The sequence below is a fragment of the Akebia trifoliata genome, unplaced genomic scaffold (genome assembly GCF_017979445.1).
Source record: "Akebia trifoliata isolate Shusen 1 unplaced genomic scaffold, ASM1797944v1 Contig00333, whole genome shotgun sequence".
In the NCBI taxonomy this organism is placed as follows: Eukaryota; Viridiplantae; Streptophyta; class Magnoliopsida; order Ranunculales; family Lardizabalaceae; genus Akebia; species Akebia trifoliata.
This window is the reverse complement of record NW_028236968.1, coordinates 52,626-74,665: the sequence shown is the minus strand read 5'-3', so window position 1 is coordinate 74,665 and position 22,040 is coordinate 52,626. Positions and strand designations below refer to the sequence as shown.

Genomic DNA, 22,040 nt, shown 5'->3' with positions numbered 1-22,040 from the left:
ATTTTGATGGGGTTAGAAGTTTTGGAATGAGCTGATTTTTGGTGAGGATGATCTCCTCACCATAGAGATCATCCTCACCAAAAATCAGCTCATTCCGAAACTTCTAACCCATGTAAGACAAAACGCGTTTGTTAAAGTGTGTGGTAAAACTAAGGGTGGCGAACGGGACCCTATATGCATATATACATATACATAGGGCTGACTCAACCACAACGCAACTTAGACCGTTGCCTAAGGCCACATTTGAGATGGTCCCCCGAAAATATTATTTTAATAACCTTTTTTAAGAATCCAACACCAACGTGATGGATATTTAAAAGAGAAAGAAAAAAAGATCTCCTTTTACAAGACCCCAACATTGATAGTTTCCCATAAAAATGAAAACCAACCTTTCTTAATTAGTCTTCCCACCCCCACTGTTCCCAATAATTTTTTTTTTTTGTTTTGTTTGTAGGGGGCCGAGGTGGGGGTTTAATTAATTTATGATGGAGGTTCCCAAATGTTGTGTGTGATGGTTGAGAGACATGATCATACATCACAGTAAAGTAATAGTGTGGTTGAGCTCTGTTCCAGTATTTCCACATATAAGAAGGTAAGAGTGATCAGGGTAGGATGTTGTGTTGGTTGGACCTGTGACTGGCGAGGTTAAGAGGAATGGATATGGCAGCCTCAGTAGTAAAGAAGTTGAGAGGTTCAAGGCATGACCTTCACATTGTCTCCAATTGGAGCATTTTTGTCGATAATTGCGTTCTGGATATGAGATTTCTTGCCGATATCGATTAGGACACTACCTTTTGCAGCTAGACACCTCTTTTCTGCATCAGTCTGCTGCAAACAACATACAATGATGAGTTTTAGGTTAATTCAAACCATAAAACTTCCCCTCAGATTGAAACATGGACGTCCTACCACATTCAAAATTTGTGGGTTTCATTTAAAATGAGTTACCTCATAATAATCTACTCCCATCAATAATGTGTCTTCTGATGCATGATCGGAGCCCAACCATGGAATGGTGAATCTTGCAGCTCTATATAGAGAAGAGTGGAAAAATTAGATAGTTTCTATGAAATGTATAAATACATAAAAATAAAAAATAAAAAAAGTAAGAAAAAATAAGAAGTTGTTAGGCTAAGAAAAATTAGTAAGATCAAAACTTAAAACTCTCATTAAAATCTTTTTAGATGTAAAGAAGAGGAACAAGAAATATGAGAGAGAGAGAGAGAGAGAGAGAGAGAGAGAAAGAGAAAGAGGAAGAAATGACTTCCATAAGCTATGGGGTGTGTGCAAAGAGAATCATGTTTACTAAAGTGTGTGTGTTGAGTAAGTGGGTACATGGAGTATATCTGTTGGGAGACTTGCCCCATGGCTTACCATCAAACAGGCAATGGGGTAGTGGAATTATTGTTCTTATGAAGGAATGCTGCATGGATTTAAGTTTAACCGCACACAATATGATCTAATCTATTGATTATGAGATAGACCAGTTGTTGGCTTCGAAGTTGATGGATGTGCATGATGTACCTCTTGATGGGGTTTCTCATTTTTAATTTTTCAACATGTTTTCTCAGCCTTACAACCTTTCATGTTTTCTCGTTTTGTAAGGTGTTTTATTGGAAGAGATTTAGTTTTGCGACCTATCTTTGTGAGTGTTCAAAGTGGGTTGGCAGAACGAAGACTGTTTCACAAGAACCGATTAAAGGGCATAGTAGGGCTTAAAAATCATCCATTTTCAACGGGGGGCTTTTAAATACATCAATAACTTAATGCATATTTTTTAATTCTAGACTTGGTTATTTTGGCGGCTTCAACATTGGCACCGATCAATCTTTGATTTTTATTTTAGAATTCTAGTGTGTCCACTTCAACCCCATCGGTCTTATATATCTTGCTTCCTGCAGAAAACTATAGACCCGTTCAAGTACTGTGACATTATCACTACCACAACCCACAAAAGCTTGAGGGGGCTTGGGTGTCATGTCTGTGTTCTTTCGAAGTGAGGTCGTATGGCACAAGGAGTGCTAATCCACAAGCAAGCCTGTAAAAATGATCGTACACCACAAATGTAGCAAGTAAACAAGATAACAGGACAACACAAGGCAAAGTCCAGAGGTAATTTTGTTGATATAATATTAATTACACGGCGTAACACGTTATAAAAGTATAAATGTGTGTTACAAGCACTAGATGATCCTATAGCACGCGAAACTCCACGTAGCTTGGCTTGAGGACCTCAGTCAACGTGAATGTAGGCCAAGGATTGGGAAACACTAGACACCCTTCCTACAATGTGTATAATATTCATTTCCTAGGTTTCTAAAAGGAAATATAAAAAATGGAAGCCGATCATACTCCCTTATTACTAAAATGCCACTAAGCTAACAGATATGCCCTGGCATGGGGCTGATATGGCTTCATAGTGAACCTTACATAGTATTACATGAGTGTTCCCAAGTGACTCTGGGGCGAGCTTACACCTAACTCTAGGTGATAGAATTTATGGCCGTCACACTAGGACTGGCATGATCTTCAACAGGAAGAGCCCTAAGCCTGTCAAGAAAAGTCAACCCGAGGATGTTGTGTATGACTTGAGGACAATATCAACTTTGCCATTTTTCCGTCCCTCCAAGGTGGCCCACACAATCACTAGATTGGTGCATTAGCGGTTGCGTTAAAACAGGCCATGACTCCAGGGTTCAAGGCTTTTGCCAAACAAGTCAAGGCCAATGTTGTTGCACTTGGAAACTACCTGATAAGCAAGGGATACAAGCTTGTCATTGGTGGGACTGAGAATCACCTTGTTTTATGGGACCTTCGATCTCTTGGCTTGATTGGTGAGAGAATGACCTCAGTTTCTTGAATTTGATGTATGCAGACATGAAATTTGAATTTTCTTGAACTTTTTTCCCAATGTTTGGTTGCAGGCAACAAAGTTGAGAAACTTTGCGACCTATGCAACATCACCATGAACAAAAATGTTGTGTTTGGGGACAGTAATGCATTAGCTCCTGGAAGTGTTCGAATTGGAAAGTACCAACTTTCTGAGCAACGTAGCATTGTTTAAATGTTTTTGAGAAGTGTGTGCATTGTAATTACATGTAATCCACCTAAAAGTTTCTCACTTTGTTTGGCGCCATAGTGACAAAAACTAGAGAAATGCTAAATGGACACAATTTTTGGCGCACGCCCTTGACGCCCTCTTACGTGTTGGCTCACTGCCCAACAAACGTTTGACATGTGGTGCGAATGACATCAACAATAGAGAGAGCTTCTCTCTTGCATGTTGTCCACATAATTCCATAATTCCATGGATCATCTAGAAAGAAATATATTGATTGAACTTATTTTACTTGTTTTGTTAACAGTGCAGTTTGACTATTTGAGCAGCAATCATCAAATGTAACTATCACCTCAGATAAGGAAGACTCGGAAAGGGGCTTTACAGCTGTTGTTTTCTTACCGTTAGAACAAGGGTTGGTCTGTGTCACTGTAGATTAGCAGTTTCTATTCTATTCCTCGATACAATCTCCGGAAGAAACGTTTGGGTTAAATTTTAGCAGAAGGCTTGTAGGTTACAATGAAGAGATTATGGATATGAAGTTTTTGGGTGAGGAGGAAAAGTTTCTTGTAGTGGCTACAAATCTGGAACAGGTATTGTTTTATAAAATTCATTCATGTGTTGGTATTGGTGAAATTAATATGATACTGGGTAGATTTTTGGCCTTGGAGATCGTTTTGATGGACCCTCAAATTGTTGGTCTGATCCTTCTATGTGCAGGATGGATGTGTTTGAGCATTCCTGACCTAAGTATTGCCATGTGCAGGTGCGTGTGCATGACCTTGCATCCATGTCATGTTCCTATGTGTTGGCTGGCAATACTGAAATTGTATTATTCTGGAAGAACACTTCTTGTAACTAGAAGTAAGGACAATAGTGTGAGTCTCTCTCTTTCATCTCCTCTCGCAAGGCATTCATAGTTGGTGTATTTAATCATTTCCAATTGCTTTTTGAGTGTTTTCAATTACATATGCCACATGGTACAACTCAAAAAGCAAACTGGACAATTATACCGGTTGATTACTGTTGGTAATTGTGATTGGAGAAAACATGATCAAGATATATTTTCTTATTCTTATGCTTATCTTCCAAACAACTTTTTTTTTTTTCTGGAGTGGTGACCATATAGGTGAGACTTGTTCCCTTCTTTAATTGATTTATCGTGTTTATTATCTTCTATAAATTACAAGTGAGATTATGGGAACATGAAAGTAGGTGCTGTATTGGGGTTGGTACTGGTCATATGGGAGCTATTGCCTTTTCAAATAAACGGAAGAATTTCATCGTTAGTGGTAGTAGGTGAGCACTGAGGGACAAACTATTTGTTCCTGAATCTGGTTGTTGCTTGTAATCGATCCATTCTTTTGTTTTGATTTTTTTACAATTATGCTGAAGTTCTATCACATGGAAGAATGAGCTATGTCTTTCTTGAATGGTTTCTGCTTACATTCATGCGTTTAAATCTTAGTTGGCGTTTTCATTTCAGATCTTATAGTTCAATTGATGGGTTGGACTTGGAGGTGTGTACCGATTTTAATTACAGGAAAAACAATAATTGGTGTAGACACTACAGCAAGACAATAATTCCACAAAAATAGGAATTTGAGGAGAGAATTTACAATGGGGTGGGGTGGGGGCTGGGCTGGCATATCAAATTTTTTTTTTTTTAACAAAATTACATATACCGACGGACTTACAAAATCTATCGGTATAACATATAGAGACAACAAATAATACTGTTGGTAAAGATGTAAACAACTAATGAAAAACAAATTTCCACATTAAATTTTCTCCATAAAATAAGGGATACGGCGACGGTAATTTTATTATGCCATTGCTAAAACAAATACCGACGCAACCAACTCTAACGGATGCCGACGAAAAACCTATCCGTCGATATAATATTCTATGACAGAATTGTGAGGATTTAGCAACGGATTTAACCGTCAGTATAAGTCTCTTTTCTAGTAATGTGTGTGTGCAAATAGCGCCACCCTTATTTATTTTTATTTATTTATTAGGAATGCATTCAAATTGGCATTCGTGTAATCCAAAGGCGGAGCCAGAGGATAGATAAGACAACTACCCCCTCAATTTAGGTCCCTTGATTATTTGATATGCCCTTATGTTTTCAAATTCGTGGTATGCCCCCTGAATTTTTTTTCTCTCCCGTTAAAATTTTAAACTCATAGCATGCCCCCACAATTTTTTTCTCCCTCCCCTAAATTTTTTATGCATATTTGAGATACCCCTTATGTGTTCCCTTTAACCTCGTTGCCACTCAATTTTTTCCCTCCATCTCCGATTTTTTTTGACCGATTAGTTGCACACCATCTATTACCAATTGCACTTCATCACTTAAAAATTCCCCTTTGTACTTCATTTGGATGATTACATTCCAAAAATAATTAAAAAATGTTGCACTTCTTTTTTTAAATATTGTTTGTTTTCCCTAACTATGCCCAAAGAAATTATTGCTAGGTAGTAATTTTTGCAAGAAATATATTTTTCATTTTAGAACCATGTTTACAAAGTTATATTCTCTTGAAATACACATGTTCAGATTAAATTCTAAACAAAAATTAGAAAATCAATGCCTTAATTAAGTTGAAGCCAAAGAGAACATGAACAAAATCAATCACAAAACATGATCAAAATAGACCACAAGCAAAAAATACAAAACTACAAGTTAAAATAAAACTTAAACCCTAAAAAGTTAGGTATTGTAATGCAAGCAGTAGGTTAAAATAGGGTTTATAAAAAAAAATAAATAAAATAAAAAGATTTTTAAGATTGGTGTGCAACCAAACAATTAGTGGTGTGCAACTAGTCAGTCCAATATATTTTTTGGTGAATATTTTGACATATTTCAAACTAATGGTATGTCCCTTTTGTCCTTGATACCTCCTCCTCCTCCCCCCCCCCCCTTCCCTTTTTTTTGGGTGGGGGGAGTGATTTAGACATTCCTACTCATTTTAATGAGTATCTGAGATATCTTATATCTTTAAATTAATGACATGAAAACAATGAGAGTTGCATAATGACCAAGGCATCCCTCCAAAAAGGTAGAAGTCTTAAGCTCAAACCCCATAGTTGACCACCTAAAATGACTTTCTTGTCTTGTTATAGTTCTGGGTATTACATGTACCAAAGGGATTTGGGTGAGATATGGTGCTAAAAGAGACCAATTGCTTCACCCCTACTAGTCGGGCCTACGAGTTCAAAACCCCCCATCATAAAAAACAAAAACAAATAAATTACTGATGACATGCCTCTTTGATTTGTTCTTATTTAATAGACTAACAAAAAAGTAACTTAAATAATCTCATTTTCAATCTAACCAAAATCTTAATCATCTTCAAATTTTTTAATGTCAATAGCAAATTAATTTTAATTTATTTGACTTCATCTTTATCCGATTGTTGTAAATGTCTCCTTAATCTCTTGGAGAGAACACTAAAATTCTTTATGAATAAATCTCATCATCTTCTACTTCAAAGATCCTATCTCATTCTTAAGACTGAAGATTAAGATTGAATTTTAGGATAACAAAATTTATCAAAGGGATTGAAGATGATTAACCTATCCTTAAAAATATGTATTTTTTTTAAATATTTTTATTTATATTAAAAAAGATAATAATAAAAAATAAAAATAAAAATTGGATCATTCATTAGTCAAACATTTTTTTTTTTAAATACCTTTGCTATATTTATATATAGAAATGGATAATACCATGTTCGTGAACGTTTCGTTAAAAAATTAAAAAAAATTAAAAATAAAAAAAAGGGTTATTCCCTTGTTCTTGAGATTTGAATATTGACAAAAATTAAATTTCGAGAGTAAAAATAAAAATATTATCATATTCCTAGATTAATTGATTTAACGGGTTATTCCCTTATTCCAGAGAATTTTGTGACTATGGATTAATAGTAAAAAAAAGTGACGGTTTATTAGTCGAAAATCCTATAAGATCATTGGTTTGATCTGATTTTTAAAACAGTATTCCAAAAGTCGAACGCTAAAACTTTGATCGTTGGATCATGAGTCAATCAACGGACTCATTTTAAGAGTTTTACAAAGAACTATTTTGCAAATTTCTTTGTTTTAGAGAGATTGGGTTTTGACTTGTGGATTGTAAATTGTAAGGTGTGGTATATTTTTAATTTGTTGAGTTAATGGAATGAGCAGTTATAGTTATGTCAGTTATTTTTGCAAGAGGCAGAGAGACCACGAGAAAAACTGGTGGGAGTCGGTTGAGTTACTTAAAAATCGGTAACATATATGGAGATTGCGTATTCTTCTCTTCAGTTAATCTCCGTGTTTGTTTCCGAATAATATTCTCTCTCCTTTAGGCTTTAGGAGACAAAGAAGAAATTTGTTAAGTTTTTTTTTTTTTTCTTTTGGTAGATGTAGATGTTGATGAAACCCTGCAAACCTTATCATTGTTAATCATCATTGGTTCGTGTTTTTTTTTTTTTTTTTTGTTGATTCTCTTGTTCCCCCTGAATGTAGGAAACAAGAGATTATCTCATCATGAATCCTAACTGTTTACAGGTTTGTGCAAGATTACTTTTCGTTTTTTTTTTTTTTTGGTCTTTAAGAAGAAATAATATTTTTCGTTCTTTTATCAATAATAATAATATTATTATTATTTTTCTCTGATAAGTTTCAATATAAACCTAAAGTCAATGGGGATTACTGTTAGTATGAAAAGAGGAGCGGGTTATTTCTAGTTTGGTTTGTTGTTTTTTTTTTTTTTTTTCTTACAGTGCTTCTCAACATGAATTTGGTTATATTCATAGTGATACAATTCTCTGATCTTTTGAAAAAGTTACAATTAATTCACGATTCTTTCAATCCTTGATTTATTAATTCCGACATATTTGCGAAGCTTTGAAAAGATATATTTTTATGTTATATTTAATATGAAAATTTATAAATTTCTTTAATATAGGAAAAATACTTTTTTTTTTTTTTTTTGCATTATCCATAAGCAGTAGTATATTTTTAATTTTCCTGATTCTTTTTACCAACTTTTGCCCAATTGATTGTTATTTTTCCATGATTTGAGGGAACTATCAGTTCTTTTGGAATGATTGTCTGTTGGTCAAACATTTTTTTTTTTAAATACCTTTGCTATATTTATATATAGAAATGGATAATACCATGTTCGTGAACGTTTCGTTAAAAAATTAAAAAAAATTAAAAATAAAAAAAAAGGGTTATTCCCTTGTTCTTGAGATTTGAATATTGACAAAAATTAAATTTCGAGAGTAAAAATAAAAATATTATCATATTCCTAGATTAATTGATTTAACGGGTTATTCCCTTATTCCAGAGAATTTTGTGACTATGGATTAATAGTAAAAAAAAGTGACGGTTTATTAGTCGAAAATCCTATAAGATCATTGGTTTGATCTGATTTTTAAAACAGTATTCCAAAAGTCGAACGCTAAAACTTTGATCGTTGGATCATGAGTCAATCAACGGACTCATTTTAAGAGTTTTACAAAGAACTGTTTTGCAAATTTCTTTGTTTTAGAGAGATTGGGTTTTGACTTGTGGATTGTAAATTGTAAGGTGTGGTATATTTTTAATTTGTTGAGTTAATGGAATGAGCAGTTATAGTTATGTCAGTTATTTTTGCAAGAGGCAGAGAGACCACGAGAAAAACTGGTGGGAGTCGGTTGAGTTACTTAAAAATCGGTAACATATATGGAGATTGCGTATTCTTCTCTTCAGTTAATCTCCGTGTTTGTTTCCGAATAATATTCTCTCTCCTTTAGGCTTTAGGAGACAAAGAAGAAATTTGTTAAGTTTTTTTTTTTTTTTCTTTTGGTAGATGTAGATGTTGATGAAACCCTGCAAACCTTATCATTGTTAATCATCATTGGTTCGTGTTTTTTTTTTTTTTTTTGTTGATTCTCTTGTTCCCCCTGAATGTAGGAAACAAGAGATTATCTCATCATGAATCCTAACTGTTTACAAGTTTGTGCAAGATTACTTTTCGTTTTTTTTTTTTTTTTTTTGGTCTTTAAGAAGAAATAATATTTTTCGTTCTTTTATCAATAATAATAATATTATTATTATTTTTCTCTGATAAGTTTCAATATAAACCTAAAGTCAATGGGGATTACTGTTAGTATGAAAAGAGGAGCGGGTTATTTCTAGTTTGGTTTGTTGTTGTTTTTTTTTTTTTTTCTTACAGTGCTACTCAACATGAATTTGGTTATATTCATAGTGATACAATTCTCTGATCTTTTGAAAAAAGTTACAATTAATTCACGATTCTTTCAATCCTTGATTTATTAATTCCGACATATTTGCGAAGCTTTGAAAAGATATATTTTTATGTTATATTTAATATGAAAATTTATAAATTTCTTTAATATAGGAAAAATACCTTTTTTTTTTTTTTTCATTATCCATAAGCAGTAGTATATTTTTAATTTTCCTGATTCTTTTTACCAACTTTTGCCCAATTGATTGTTATTTTTCCATGATTTGAGGGAACTATCAGTTCTTTTGGAATGATTGTCTGTTCGTCAAACATTTTTTTTTTAAAAATACCTTTGCTATATTTATATATAGAAATGGATAATACCATGTTCGTGAACGTTTCGTTAAAAAATTAAAAAAAATTAAAAAAATTAAAAAAATTAAAAAAAAAAAGGGTTATTCCCTTGTTCTTGAGATTTGAATATTGACAAAAATTAAATTTCGAGAGTAAAATAAAAATATTATCATATTCCTAGATTAATTGATTTAACGGGTTATTCCCTTATTCCAGAGAATTTTGTGACTATGGATTAATAGTAAAAAAAAGTGACGGTTTATTAGTCGAAAATCCTATAAGATCATTGGTTTGATCTGATTTTTAAAACAGTATTCCAAAAGTCGAAAGCTAAAACTTTGATCGTTGGATCATGAGTCAATCAACGGACTCATTTTAAGAGTTTTACAAAGAACTGTTTTGCAAATTTCTTTGTTTTAGAGAGATTGGGTTTTGACTTGTGGATTGTAAATTGTAAGGTGTGGTATATTTTTAATTTGTTGAGTTAATGGAATGAGCAGTTATAGTTATGTCAGTTATTTTTGCAAGAGGCAGAGAGACCACGAGAAAAACTGGTGGGAGTCGGTTGAGTTACTTAAAAATCGGTAACATATATGGAGATTGCGTATTCTTCTCTTCAGTTAATCTCCGTGTTTGTTTCCGAATAATATTCTCTCTCCTTTAGGCTTTAGGAGACAAAGAAGAAATTTGTTAAGTTTTTTTTTTTTTTCTTTTGGTAGATGTAGATGTTGATGAAACCCTGCAAACCTTATCATTGTTAATCATCATTGGTTCGTGTTTTTTTTTTTTTTTTTGTTGATTCTCTTGTTCCCCCTGAATGTAGGAAACAAGAGATTATCTCATCATGAATCCTAACTGTTTACAGGTTTGTGCAAGATTACTTTTCGTTTTTTTTTTTTTTTTTTTTGGTCTTTAAGAAGAAATAATATTTTTCGTTCTTTTATCAATAATAATAATATTATTATTATTTTTCTCTGATAAGTTTCAATATAAACCTAAAGTCAATGGGGATTACTGTTAGTATGAAAAGAGGAGCGGGTTATTTCTAGTTTGGTTTTGTTGTTTTTTTTTTTTTTTTCTTACAGTGCTTCTCAACATGAATTTGGTTATATTCATAGTGATACAATTCTCTGATCTTTTGAAAAAGTTACAATTAATTCACGATTCTTTCAATCCTTGATTTATTAATTCCGACATATTTGCGAAGCTTTGAAAAGATATATTTTTATGTTATATTTAATATGAAAATTTATAAATTTCTTTAATATAGGAAAAATACTTTTTTTTTTTTTTTTTCATTATCCATAAGCAGTAGTATATTTTTAATTTTCCTGATTCTTTTTACCAACTTTTGCCCAATTGATTGTTATTTTTCCATGATTTGAGGGAACTATCAGTTCTTTTAGAATGATTGTCTGTTGGTCAAACATTTTTTTTTTTAAATACCTTTGCTATATTTATATATAGAAATGGATAATACCATGTTCGTGAACGTTTCGTTAAAAAATTAAAAAAAATTAAAAAAATTAAAAAAAAAAAGGGTTATTCCCTTGTTCTTGAGATTTGAATATTGACAAAAATTAAATTTCGAGAGTAAAAATAAAAATATTATCATATTCCTAGATTAATTGATTTAACGGGTTATTCCCTTATTCCAGAGAATTTTGTGACTATGGATTAATAGTAAAAAAAAGTGACGGTTTATTAGTCGAAAATCCTATAAGATCATTGGTTTGATCTGATTTTTAAAACAGTATTCCAAAAGTCAAAAGCTAAAACTTTGATCGTTGGATCATGAGTCAATCAACGGACTCATTTTAAGAGTTTTACAAAGAACTGTTTTGCAAATTTCTTTGTTTTAGAGAGATTGGGTTTTGACTTGTGGATTGTAAATTGTAAGGTGTGGTATATTTTTAATTTGTTGAGTTAATGGAATGAGCAGTTATAGTTATGTCAGTTATTTTTGCAAGAGGCAGAGAGACCACGAGAAAAACTGGTGGGAGTCGGTTGAGTTACTTAAAAATCGGTAACATATATGGAGATTGCGTATTCTTCTCTTCAGTTAATCTCCGTGTTTGTTTCCGAATAATATTCTCTCTCCTTTAGGCTTTAGGAGACAAAGAAGAAATTTGTTAAGTTTTTTTTTTTTTCTTTTGGTAGATGTAGATGTTGATGAAACCCTGCAAACCTTATCATTGTTAATCATCATTGGTTCGTGTTTTTTTTTTTTTTTTGTTGATTCTCTTGTTCCCCCTGAATGTAGGAAACAAGAGATTATCTCATCATGAATCCTAACTGTTTACAGGTTTGTGCAAGATTACTTTTCGTTTTTTTTTTTTTTTTTGGTCTTTAAGAAGAAATAATATTTTTCGTTCTTTTATCAATAATAATAATAATATTATTATTTTTCTCTGATAAGTTTCAATATAAACCTAAAGTCAATGGGGATTACTGTTAGTATGAAAAGAGGAGCGGGTTATTTCTAGTTTGGTTTGTTGTTATTTTTTTTTTTTTTTCTTACAGTGCTTCTCAACATGAATTGGGTTATATTCATAGTGATACAATTCTCTGATCTTTTGAAAAAGTTACAATTAATTCACGATTCTTTCAATCCTTGATTTATTAATTCCGACATATTTGCGAAGCTTTGAAAAGATATATTTTTATGTTATATTTAATATGAAAATTTATAAATTTCTTTAATATAGGAAAAATACTTTTTTTTTTTTTTTTTTTTTGCATTATCCATAAGCAGTAGTATATTTTTATTTTTCCTGATTCTTTTTACCAACTTTTGCCCAATTGATTGTTATTTTTCCATGATTTGAGGGAACTATCAGTTCTTTTGGAATGATTGTCTGTTGGTCAAACATTTTTTTTTTTAAATACCTTTGCTATATTTATATATAGAAATGGATAATACCATGTTCGTGAACGTTTCGTTAAAAAATTAAAAAAAATTAAAAAATTAAAAAAAAAAAAGGGTTATTCCCTTGTTCTTGAGATTTGAATATTGACAAAAATTAAATTTCGAGAGTAAAAATAAAAATATTATCATATTCCTAGATTAATTGATTTAACGGGTTATTCCCTTATTCCAGAGAATTTTGTGACTATGGATTAATAGTAAAAAAAAGTGACGGTTTATTAGTCGAAAATCCTATAAGATCATTGGTTTGATCTGATTTTTAAAACAGTATTCCAAAAGTCGAAAGCTAAAACTTTGATCGTTGGATCATGAGTCAATCAACGGACTCATTTTAAGAGTTTTACAAAGAATTGTTTTGCAAATTTCTTTGTTTTAGAGAGATTGGGTTTTGACTTGTGGATTGTAAATTGTAAGGTGTGGTATATTTTTAATTTGTTGAGTTAATGGAATGAGCAGTTATAGTTATGTCAGTTATTTTTGCAAGAGGCAGAGAGACCACGAGAAAAACTGGTGGGAGTCGGTTGAGTTACTTAAAAATCGGTAACATATATGGAGATTGCGTATTCTTCTCTTCAGTTAATCTCCGTGTTTGTTTCCGAATAATATTCTCTCTCCTTTAGGCTTTAGGAGACAAAGAAGAAATTTGTTAAGTTTTTTTTTTTTTTCTTTTGGTAGATGTAGATGTTGATGAAACCCTGCAAACCTTATCATTGTTAATCATCATTGGTTCGTGTTTTTTTTTTTTTTTTTTGTTGATTCTCTTGTTCCCCCTGAATGTAGGAAACAAGAGATTATCTCATCATGAATCCTAACTGTTTACAGGTTTGTGCAAGATTACTTTTCGTTTTTTTTTTTTTTTTTTGGTCTTTAAGACGAAATAATATTTTTCGTTCTTTTATCAATAATAATAATATTATTATTATTTTTCTCTGATAAGTTTCAATATAAACCTAAAGTCAATGGGGATTACTGTTAGTATGAAAAGAGGAGCGGGTTATTTCTAGTTTGGTTTGTTGTTGTTTTTTTTTTTTTTTTTCTTACAGTGCTTCTCAACATGAATTTGGTTATATTCATAGTGATACAATTCTCTGATTTTTTGAAAAGGTTACAATTAATTCACGATTCTTTCAATCCTTGATTTATTAATTCCGACATATTTGCGAAGCTTTGAAAAGATATATTTTTATGTTATATTTAATATGAAAATTTATAAATTTCTTTAATATAGGAAAAATACTTTTTTTTTTTATTTTTTATTTTTGCGTTATCCATAAGCAGTAGTATATATTTATTTTTCCTGATTCTTTTTACCAACTTTTGCCCAATTGATTGTTATTTTTCCATGATTTGAGGGAATTATCAATTCTTTTGGAATGATTGTCTGTTGGTTGGAATCCACTCCACTCCCACTACCATATTTGAAGAGAGTTTTCCATTCACTTGTATTAAATTTATTTTATGGTGTATGAACATGTGCATTAGGTTAAGCATTCTACGCATCTCATCTCACTTCAACTGCTATCCTTCCTTCCATAAGAAGTTGGAACCTTACTTTGTAATCCAATTTGTGGGATGTAAATCCAATACATTGCCTTTATTAATTCATTATTGGATAATATTTATGTTACGGAATGTTGTTGATGTACAGATGGGATCACCCGACACAATATCGGTACTTGAATTTGAGGATGAGAGCCTAGTCAGCCCTGTAGCAACTTCTAGAACGACAGATTCTCAGGATACAATTTATAATAGTACATTTCAGGGTTCTTCGCAAGTTTGTTGTACTAAATTTATTATGAATAAAATAGTCAGAAGCATAAAGATCGTAATCTTTTCATCCAAAATCAACTTACTTTTGCCATTCGGCCCTATAGCAATATTAGTCCATTATCTAACTGGCCATCATGTGAGTTTTCACTTCTCTATATGATATCTTCGGCATCATATTATCTTACATGCATGTTTAGATTTATTTCTTTAGATGGATTGCAGGGATGGGTTTTTTTGTTCTGCTTATTGGGTATAACACCTTTGGCTGAGCGTTTGGGTTTCACTACAGAGTAACAACTTTTAATCTTGTAATGTTTTTCATTTTTCAATCATGCAGCTTGACAAGCACCTAATACGGCTTTGTTTTCCCTTTAATGTAGGCAACTATCCTTTTTCACTGGAGCTACAGGTAAATTTTGGTGTTATATGCTAGTTTTAATAGATGACCTCCAAATCTTGAGTTTGAATCCCCCCTTAGGGGCTACTCTCAGGGATTTATCCCAGAAATTACCTGGTGCATGTGTGTGTGTGGAGGGGACTGCATGTGCCCCGAGGATTTTTCTAAGAGGCCAGGAGTTCTTGGTTCCAAAAAAAAAAAAAAAAAATCTTTTTAATTTTTAGTTAAATTGCCCAGTGAAGTTGATTATTGTAGACAAGCAGATGGTCAATTCGCAAACTTCATATTTTTTGTAATGACATTAAGTGGTGCGTGTTTAGGTAAAATATGCAAATCATACGAAAGGGAATTCCAAGGAACTAGAAGCACCATACTGAACAAAGCCACTCAACTGTCGTATTCAAGTAGTGTTTTCAAACACCAAGGCATGAGGAGTAACCCTCAGTTCCTCACAACTTTAATTGATAGATAATTAAATACACAAATTAATAAATAGAAAATTAAAAAAATAAATAAAAAGTTCAGTATATGAATACAAATTCCAAATTTGTCAAAATCAAATTAAAAATGAACCAAATCAATAGTTTCATGTAGCCAACTTTACACTTTTTAATCCCTCAAACAAAAAGCAGCACATAAAGGGAAGTGTAACAACCACTCTTAACTTAAAAACATAAAAGTAAGAATAAAAGAAGCAGCAAAGGAGTAAGTTCAACATATAAAGCAATAAAAATAAGAAAGAAACATAAAATAGTGGAAGAAGAAGAAGAAGAGCCAAAGATTGGAATAGTTGCAAATCCTCACGACTTATGGACATTATGTCATAACATGAATAACTTCACAATTGTTAGGATTATTATGTAGTTATACTACCAAAATAGAGGGGGAAAATTTTGACACATCCCCATAAGGCGTGTACTTGGTCAAGAAGCACCAAAAAGGTGTATGCCTCCCTTAAGGTCCAAGCATTATCAACAGCTCTTTGAGTAAGACAAAACCTTTGAGGGAAAATGGCCTTTTCTTAAACATTCAAGGCCTCTTTCGAGAGCCTTGCTTCAAGGATTAAGCCTCCGACAACTTTTAAAACATTGGTTATGATAGATGACCTTCAAAAACGGAGGTCTTATGATCCAAAATTTTCTACAGATAGTTATCAAACAAATTTTCTTCGTGTAAGTAAGCATTACCAAGATGATACCAATGGATCCGATAAAGGGGGTCAGTTATTCTTAACGAATATATAGCTTAGGCACCCACCTTCTCTTTTCTTGAAGTAAATGTTTGTCATACATGTCTCTCAACAGTTCATTAATTTAGGGCATATATCATTTGATTTTTCCTTGTTCTCAGACTATATTAGATAATAATAACTATTATTATTATTATTATTCAAATTTTTTATGTTCATCTATTATACATATTGGATTATTTATGCTGTATGAATTGGAACATGCAGTTGGGGGTCTTCTAAATGCTACTTTTGGAAATGCAACGGAGTTGATTATATCAATTTATGCACTGAAAAATGGAATGACCCGCATTGTCCAGCAGTCATTACTAGGCTCAATTTTGTCTAACATGTTGCTAGTTCTTGGGTGTGCATTCTTCAGTGGAGGGATTAATAAGAAGGAGCAGGTTTTTAACAAGGTACGTAGGTGCATAAGATAAAACATTCTTAATAAACTTGTTTTTTTTTTTATTATTATTAATTTTGCCTCTTTTCTTTGATGAAAAATTTGGAATGCTTATACCTTTATGGGCAGGCAACTGCTGTAATGAACTCAGGATTACTATTGATGGCAGTTATGGGACTAACTTTTCCAGCTGCACTCCACTTCACACACACTGAGGCTCATTTTGGGAAGTCAGAATTAGCTCTTTCAAGGTTTAGCAGTTGCATTATGCTTGTGGCATATGCTGCCTATCTTTTTTTTCAGCTGAGGACTCACAAGGTTTTATACACCTCTGTTGATGAGGTTGGTTACTTCAGAAGCATACCATGTTTTATTTTTAAGCTTTGACATAGATTTGCTATTATTATAAACCACCGATACTCTTATCTTATGTGATCTCCATCATATAGCTAATCACAAGTAAGACTTTGTTGCTTGATGGAAAGCTTTTGTATATGGTCATACTTGATGCCAGAGCAAAAACTTTAGGTTTAATATTCAGTGCAGCTAGCCAATGCAACTCCAATTTAGGTCCATTCCTAGCAAATAGAATTACTTCTAGTTCCCTATTTTTTGCTAAAAATAAATTATATTCCCTTTCTTAAACTGCGCTTTGAGTGAACAAGCATTTGACCAACAGTTTAATCAAAGCTTCGTCTAGGCAACCAACACGCTTAACCAGGATCCTTAATGCTTAGGCCAACCCCAAGGCAGGCGCTTGCTTGGGTGTTGGATGCAATTTAACATAGTGTACACGGCCATTTAGAAAGAAATACCTGAAGTGAACATTTTTGTTACCTTGGTGCTGTGATCCATAAGGCTGGTGAGATCGAGGAGGATGTTTTCCATAGAATCAGAGCTTTCTAATTAAAAAGCGGAGTGTTCTTATGAACTGCTATGTGACCGACGCATCCCAATTAATAAAAAATTTGTAAGACGGCAGTAAGAACAAGAATGCCTTATGGAGTTGAATGTTGGGTAATCAAGAAATAACATGTTCATGGATTGAGCATTATAGAGATGAGGACATTGAAATGGATGATTGGAACAGTTAAGAAAGATTTAGAAATCTATGCATTGGTGAAAAATCAGTAGTAGTCCCAATAGGTGATAGACTAAAGGTATCAGTTGAGATGGTTTAGTCATGTGCAACAAAGGATAATTAGAGCCCCACTTAGAAGGAATGTGCAAGTTGAAGGCTCTACAAGACTGAGAGGGAAGCCTAAGATAGTGTGGATTGAGGTAATGGGCAGATATAACACTAGAATTTACATGGCCTTAGACAAAATTGAACAAAGGTGCATGATTCATTCAACTGATCTTAAATTGTATCTTGGTTAAGGCTTTATTGATGATGAAGATGATGCATGTTCTATTTACTAGTAGAACTCTCATAAGCTTATATATAAATAATTCCATTACCTTATTTTCAACCAATTTCTCTCCTTTATTCATGTTTTGAATCCTGCACAATCACATTTTGAAGTCATTGCTATCATATTTTGAAACCCTGGCTCACTCATTTTTTTATGATTAGGACTTTAGGAGGGACTGTTCTAAAATAGAAACAATCCTCTCTCGTAGGAGACAGGTTGTTTGTGAGACTCAAAACCATTCAGCCCCTCCTTTTTTTTTCCCAATCTTTGATTGGCAGAGAACCCACGAACAAAAGAATTTCCCTTTTAATTTTAGAAAATAAATAAATGAATTGCAGCTTAAGCTTCACCTAAGCATCACCCCATGTGAAGGGACCCCTATCTCCTTGGTGTTGCCTAACACTTTGACTACATAATTATGGAAAAACTAGATTATTCCAATATTTATGGTTTGTTTAAAGTTATTTCACATTTTAATTCTTTACAAAATCTAATGTTGAAATTATACATCAGCTTCTTGGTCTCCTGGTGATGTAGTTTTAGAGCAGCATGTACGATGTTTCTTTGATGATGGAGATATTAATCATGGGAAAGATATTTTGTCTCATTGTTGAAAGTAAGGTTTGGTGCATGAGAGGAGGGAGAAGAAGAATTAATCTTATTGTATTGTAGACCTATATAAAACTGGAATCTAGTTCAAAACTGTAACTACATGGCTTAGTGACTTGTCTTCTATAATATGCAGTCATTTTACTCTTATAAAAAAATAGATACTTTCTCATAATGTTAGTCCATTTGTTTTGCTTATTCATATGGATTTTTTGTGGCAAATGGCATGAACTTAGGGTGGAAGTCAAATAGAAGGGAGCTCCGATGATGACGAAGTTCCAGAGATATCTAAATGGGAATCAATAATATGGCTTGCAATTTTGACTACTTGGATTTCAGTCCTCTCAGAGTACCTAGTTGATGCCATACAGGTAATGGGGCCTTATTAACATTGTTTTTCACACTTGATTGATTATATTATAATATCCAGTGACATTTCTATTGTTATATTTTTCAATTGGATAAGGATGAATATGTCTTAAGTAACAAAGTTGATACTTGGTATTTCCTTATTGCTTGATGCATCTATTATTTCTTAGCTTTGTTGCAAACAATGCTTAAAAACAGGGTAGATGTATTTTATTGGTAAATTTCGGGCTTCAACATCTTCAAGAAGGACCTAGTTCTTGTGTTTATTTCCTTCTTTTGGTCTTGTTTACTTTTTTATTTGATGTAAAATTTTCAATTATTTATGCAATAAAGATCTATTTTACTCCAGCCTAGAAAGTCATAAGACTTGCTTCTTCTTTTTTAATTAAAGGTTTTATCTTATTGGAAGAAAGAAACAAAGATTTAGCTAAGACTGATATTTTTGATACTTTACTTTTTTTATGTTTATACATGTTCTTATTCTTACACTATATTACTCACGATACATTGTTCTTTTTGGAGGGAGCATCTATTGCATGGAAAATTCCAGTTGCATTTATTAGTGTCATTTTGCTTCCAATTGTGGGGAATGCTGCAGAGCATGCAAGCGCTATTATGTTTGCTATGAAAGACAAGCTAGTAAGTGTTTTTATATCTGGAATCCTCTAAAATCTTATTTGGTTTTCTATTATCTCATTATGGTTTACTCAAATTTCTGTGTAGGACATTTCTTTGGGAGTTGCAATAGGATCTTCAACACAGATATCTATGTTTGGGGTGGGTAATAAAACATTTGGTGTTTAATTCCATTGCCAATGGTGGGCTGATTGATTCCCTTGCATTATTAATTGTTATTTTTTGAGTCACTGCATACAATTTTTTTTTCCAGGTATTATGAATGTAACAATTTATGCTAGCAATGTTTCTTTAACCTTTATTATTCCACGGAAACAAAGCATTATGAAGCCTTTGGTTGTTTTTTTTTTTTTTTTTCTCTTTTTTTAATATTGAATCCTTCAGTTTTTTATGCAAAGAAAGTTAAAATTTTCTACCCCTCTTTTGATGAGCCTTTGACTTGTAGACATAATAAAAAGTGTTGGTCGTTTGTGCATTTCCATGTCATTCAATTCCTAGTATAATTGATTAATGTGGTTATTGTGGTTGCAGATTCCATTTTGTGTGGTTGTAGGGTGGATCATGGGGCGCCCAATGGACTTAAATTTTCAAATTTTTGAGACAGTCACGCTTTTTATAACTGTTTTAGTTGTAGCATTCTTGGTGCAGGTTCGTTTTTTGAAGATTAAGAGAAATTATTTGTACTTTTCTTTTGCGAAATACAATGCCAAAGTAGGCTTTTTCTGCAAATTCTGTTGGTTGATCATATAGCATTTTTCGTTACAAGGAGATTGTTTTGACTTTTCAAATCTAAAACCTTTGATTTTTTCCCCTCGACATTGTGGGTTTCTTATTGTTCACGTGTCTTATATTTAATGTGTCTACTTACAGGAAGGAACTTCAAATTATTTGAAAGGTTTATTGTTGGTATTATGCTATTTGATTGTAGCTGGAAGTTTTTTCGTGCACGTAGACCCTAATTCTGTTGGTGAGTCCTTTTCCTTGTGAAAGGTATTTCATATAAATCTATTTCAAATATGTGCCAATGCCATTAAGATCTGAAAGTATGGTTTTGCAGAGGATAAGCCTACCAAAATTTAGTCAACAAGGAAGAGCCATGGATTCATGATGCAGTGGACCTTAATGATTTATTATCCATAATTCCATTGTATAGTATGCAGCCATTCCATTTTTTGTTTCCAACTTCCAATATAGTGATCTTCAGTGTCTTATTATTTCATGCGGCGGCATTGTCATATCTGTGTCTGTCTTTCCTTTGGCCCAAAACTGTGAAGAGAAGATGGCCGACTGTACATCACATTATAGTTTCAACGTTCAGGTAGGAAGTTCTCTTGTAATAAACCATTTTGTTTTCTTTCGTTAGTTTTTTTTAGTGCAAACTTTGTTTGGTACATACCTTTTCCATGCTTTGCCCCTGTTGGCTGGACTTGGGACATCTCAGTATACTCACCGAGGAAGTCACACACACACACACACCAGATACGAAGATGGCCTACTGGTAAATAAGAATATACATTGTGACATGGTAGAAGCGCCAGAAAAATCAGACTTAGATACCCTAAGTAATCCCTCTATGTAGTTTGTAGTTTGTAGTTTATACTATACTCTCAAAATCTTTACAATTTCTTTACACGAATTTTATGTGAAAAGTATTAAAAATACTTTGTAGCTGTTTTAAGGAACTTAATTATACAAGCTTCTGGGGAGAACAATAGTGGATGCCAGTAGGGTAAATCCAACGGGGAGGAAAGAAGCAATAAAGCTTCAATAACTTTCTGGGTAAAATTTTAAGAGCTTTTAGGTAGTAAAGGTGTTGCAGGTGGAGTTAACCCTTTCCAATAGTCTATGTTCAAACAAGGGTTTGGCAAAAGTAACAATGCATTACTTGAAAGAAAAAAGCGTTAAACAATGCATTACTTGAAAGAAAAAAGCATCAAACAAATTCATTGATTCAAAATACAAGAATATACAAATTCTAACATCCAATGCTTCGTGAGAAAGTCTTCAAAAGAATTTCCTCGTCCATTAATTACTGTATGCAAAAGCTCAATCAATGACCACCATCGATAAGGAGACAATGGAGCAACATCAAACACACATCAAGCACCATCTTCAACAACTTGATTTTCTAAAAATGTTTTTAAAATACATTTATTATTGTCTATTAATTAAAAGATAATTTGACTATCATACAATAAATATATTAACAGAAAATTTCATTTAATAAGAGTCATTCTAAATTGACTTCCTTTGACACTACTCTCAACACTGCACTGATGTGGCAGCGTGTAGATTTTTTCCTTTCAATAAATGTATATGCAACCCACTCCAGTTACAGCAAAATAGAGTAGAGTTGGGATCCACGATATCTCCACTTTATTGTCTTTCCAACCCCCACCTTCAATTATATCCCTCCAAATTTTATTATATTTTCCTTTTTACCCTTTTTTTTTTTTTTTTTCTTTTTTAATAAAAATTAATATCCCTCTACTTTTACTATTGTTCCTCTTTAACCCCTTTAACCCAAAAAAGGATCTCTATGTTGTAAAATATTTTTATAAAACAAAAATATAATTATATAAAGACAAAAACCCTATTTTATATATTAAAAGATAAAATAATAAATGAACTACTAAGACATGA

General features: G+C 32.5%; 1 protein-coding gene across 3 annotated transcripts; it reads left to right on the top strand.

Annotated features, from left to right (window-relative positions):
- Positions 1-7,589: 7,589 nt before the first annotated feature.
- LOC147381619 (vacuolar cation/proton exchanger 3-like) lies at positions 7,590-20,759 on the top strand. 3 transcript variants are annotated; one of them, XM_086430166.1, is made up of 14 exons: positions 10,429-10,500; positions 11,899-11,940; positions 13,345-13,386; positions 14,213-14,473; positions 14,560-14,627; positions 14,718-14,746; positions 16,191-16,381; positions 16,498-16,710; positions 18,629-18,763; positions 19,284-19,400; positions 19,485-19,538; positions 19,929-20,045; positions 20,268-20,364; positions 20,455-20,759. In XM_086430166.1, the coding sequence occupies exons 1-14, from the start codon at positions 10,480-10,482 to the stop codon at positions 20,475-20,477; spliced, it is 1,410 nt and encodes a 469-aa protein (XP_086286292.1). In that variant the 5' UTR covers positions 10,429-10,479; the 3' UTR covers positions 20,478-20,759. The 3 variants fall into 3 exon arrangements, with proteins under 3 accessions (XP_086286293.1, XP_086286292.1, XP_086286294.1); XM_086430167.1 differs by lacking the exons at positions 10,429-10,500; positions 11,899-11,940 and adding an exon at positions 7,590-7,615; XM_086430168.1 differs by lacking the exons at positions 10,429-10,500; positions 13,345-13,386 and having other exon boundaries at positions 11,917-11,940.
- The last annotated feature ends 1,281 nt before the right edge of the window (positions 20,760-22,040 follow it).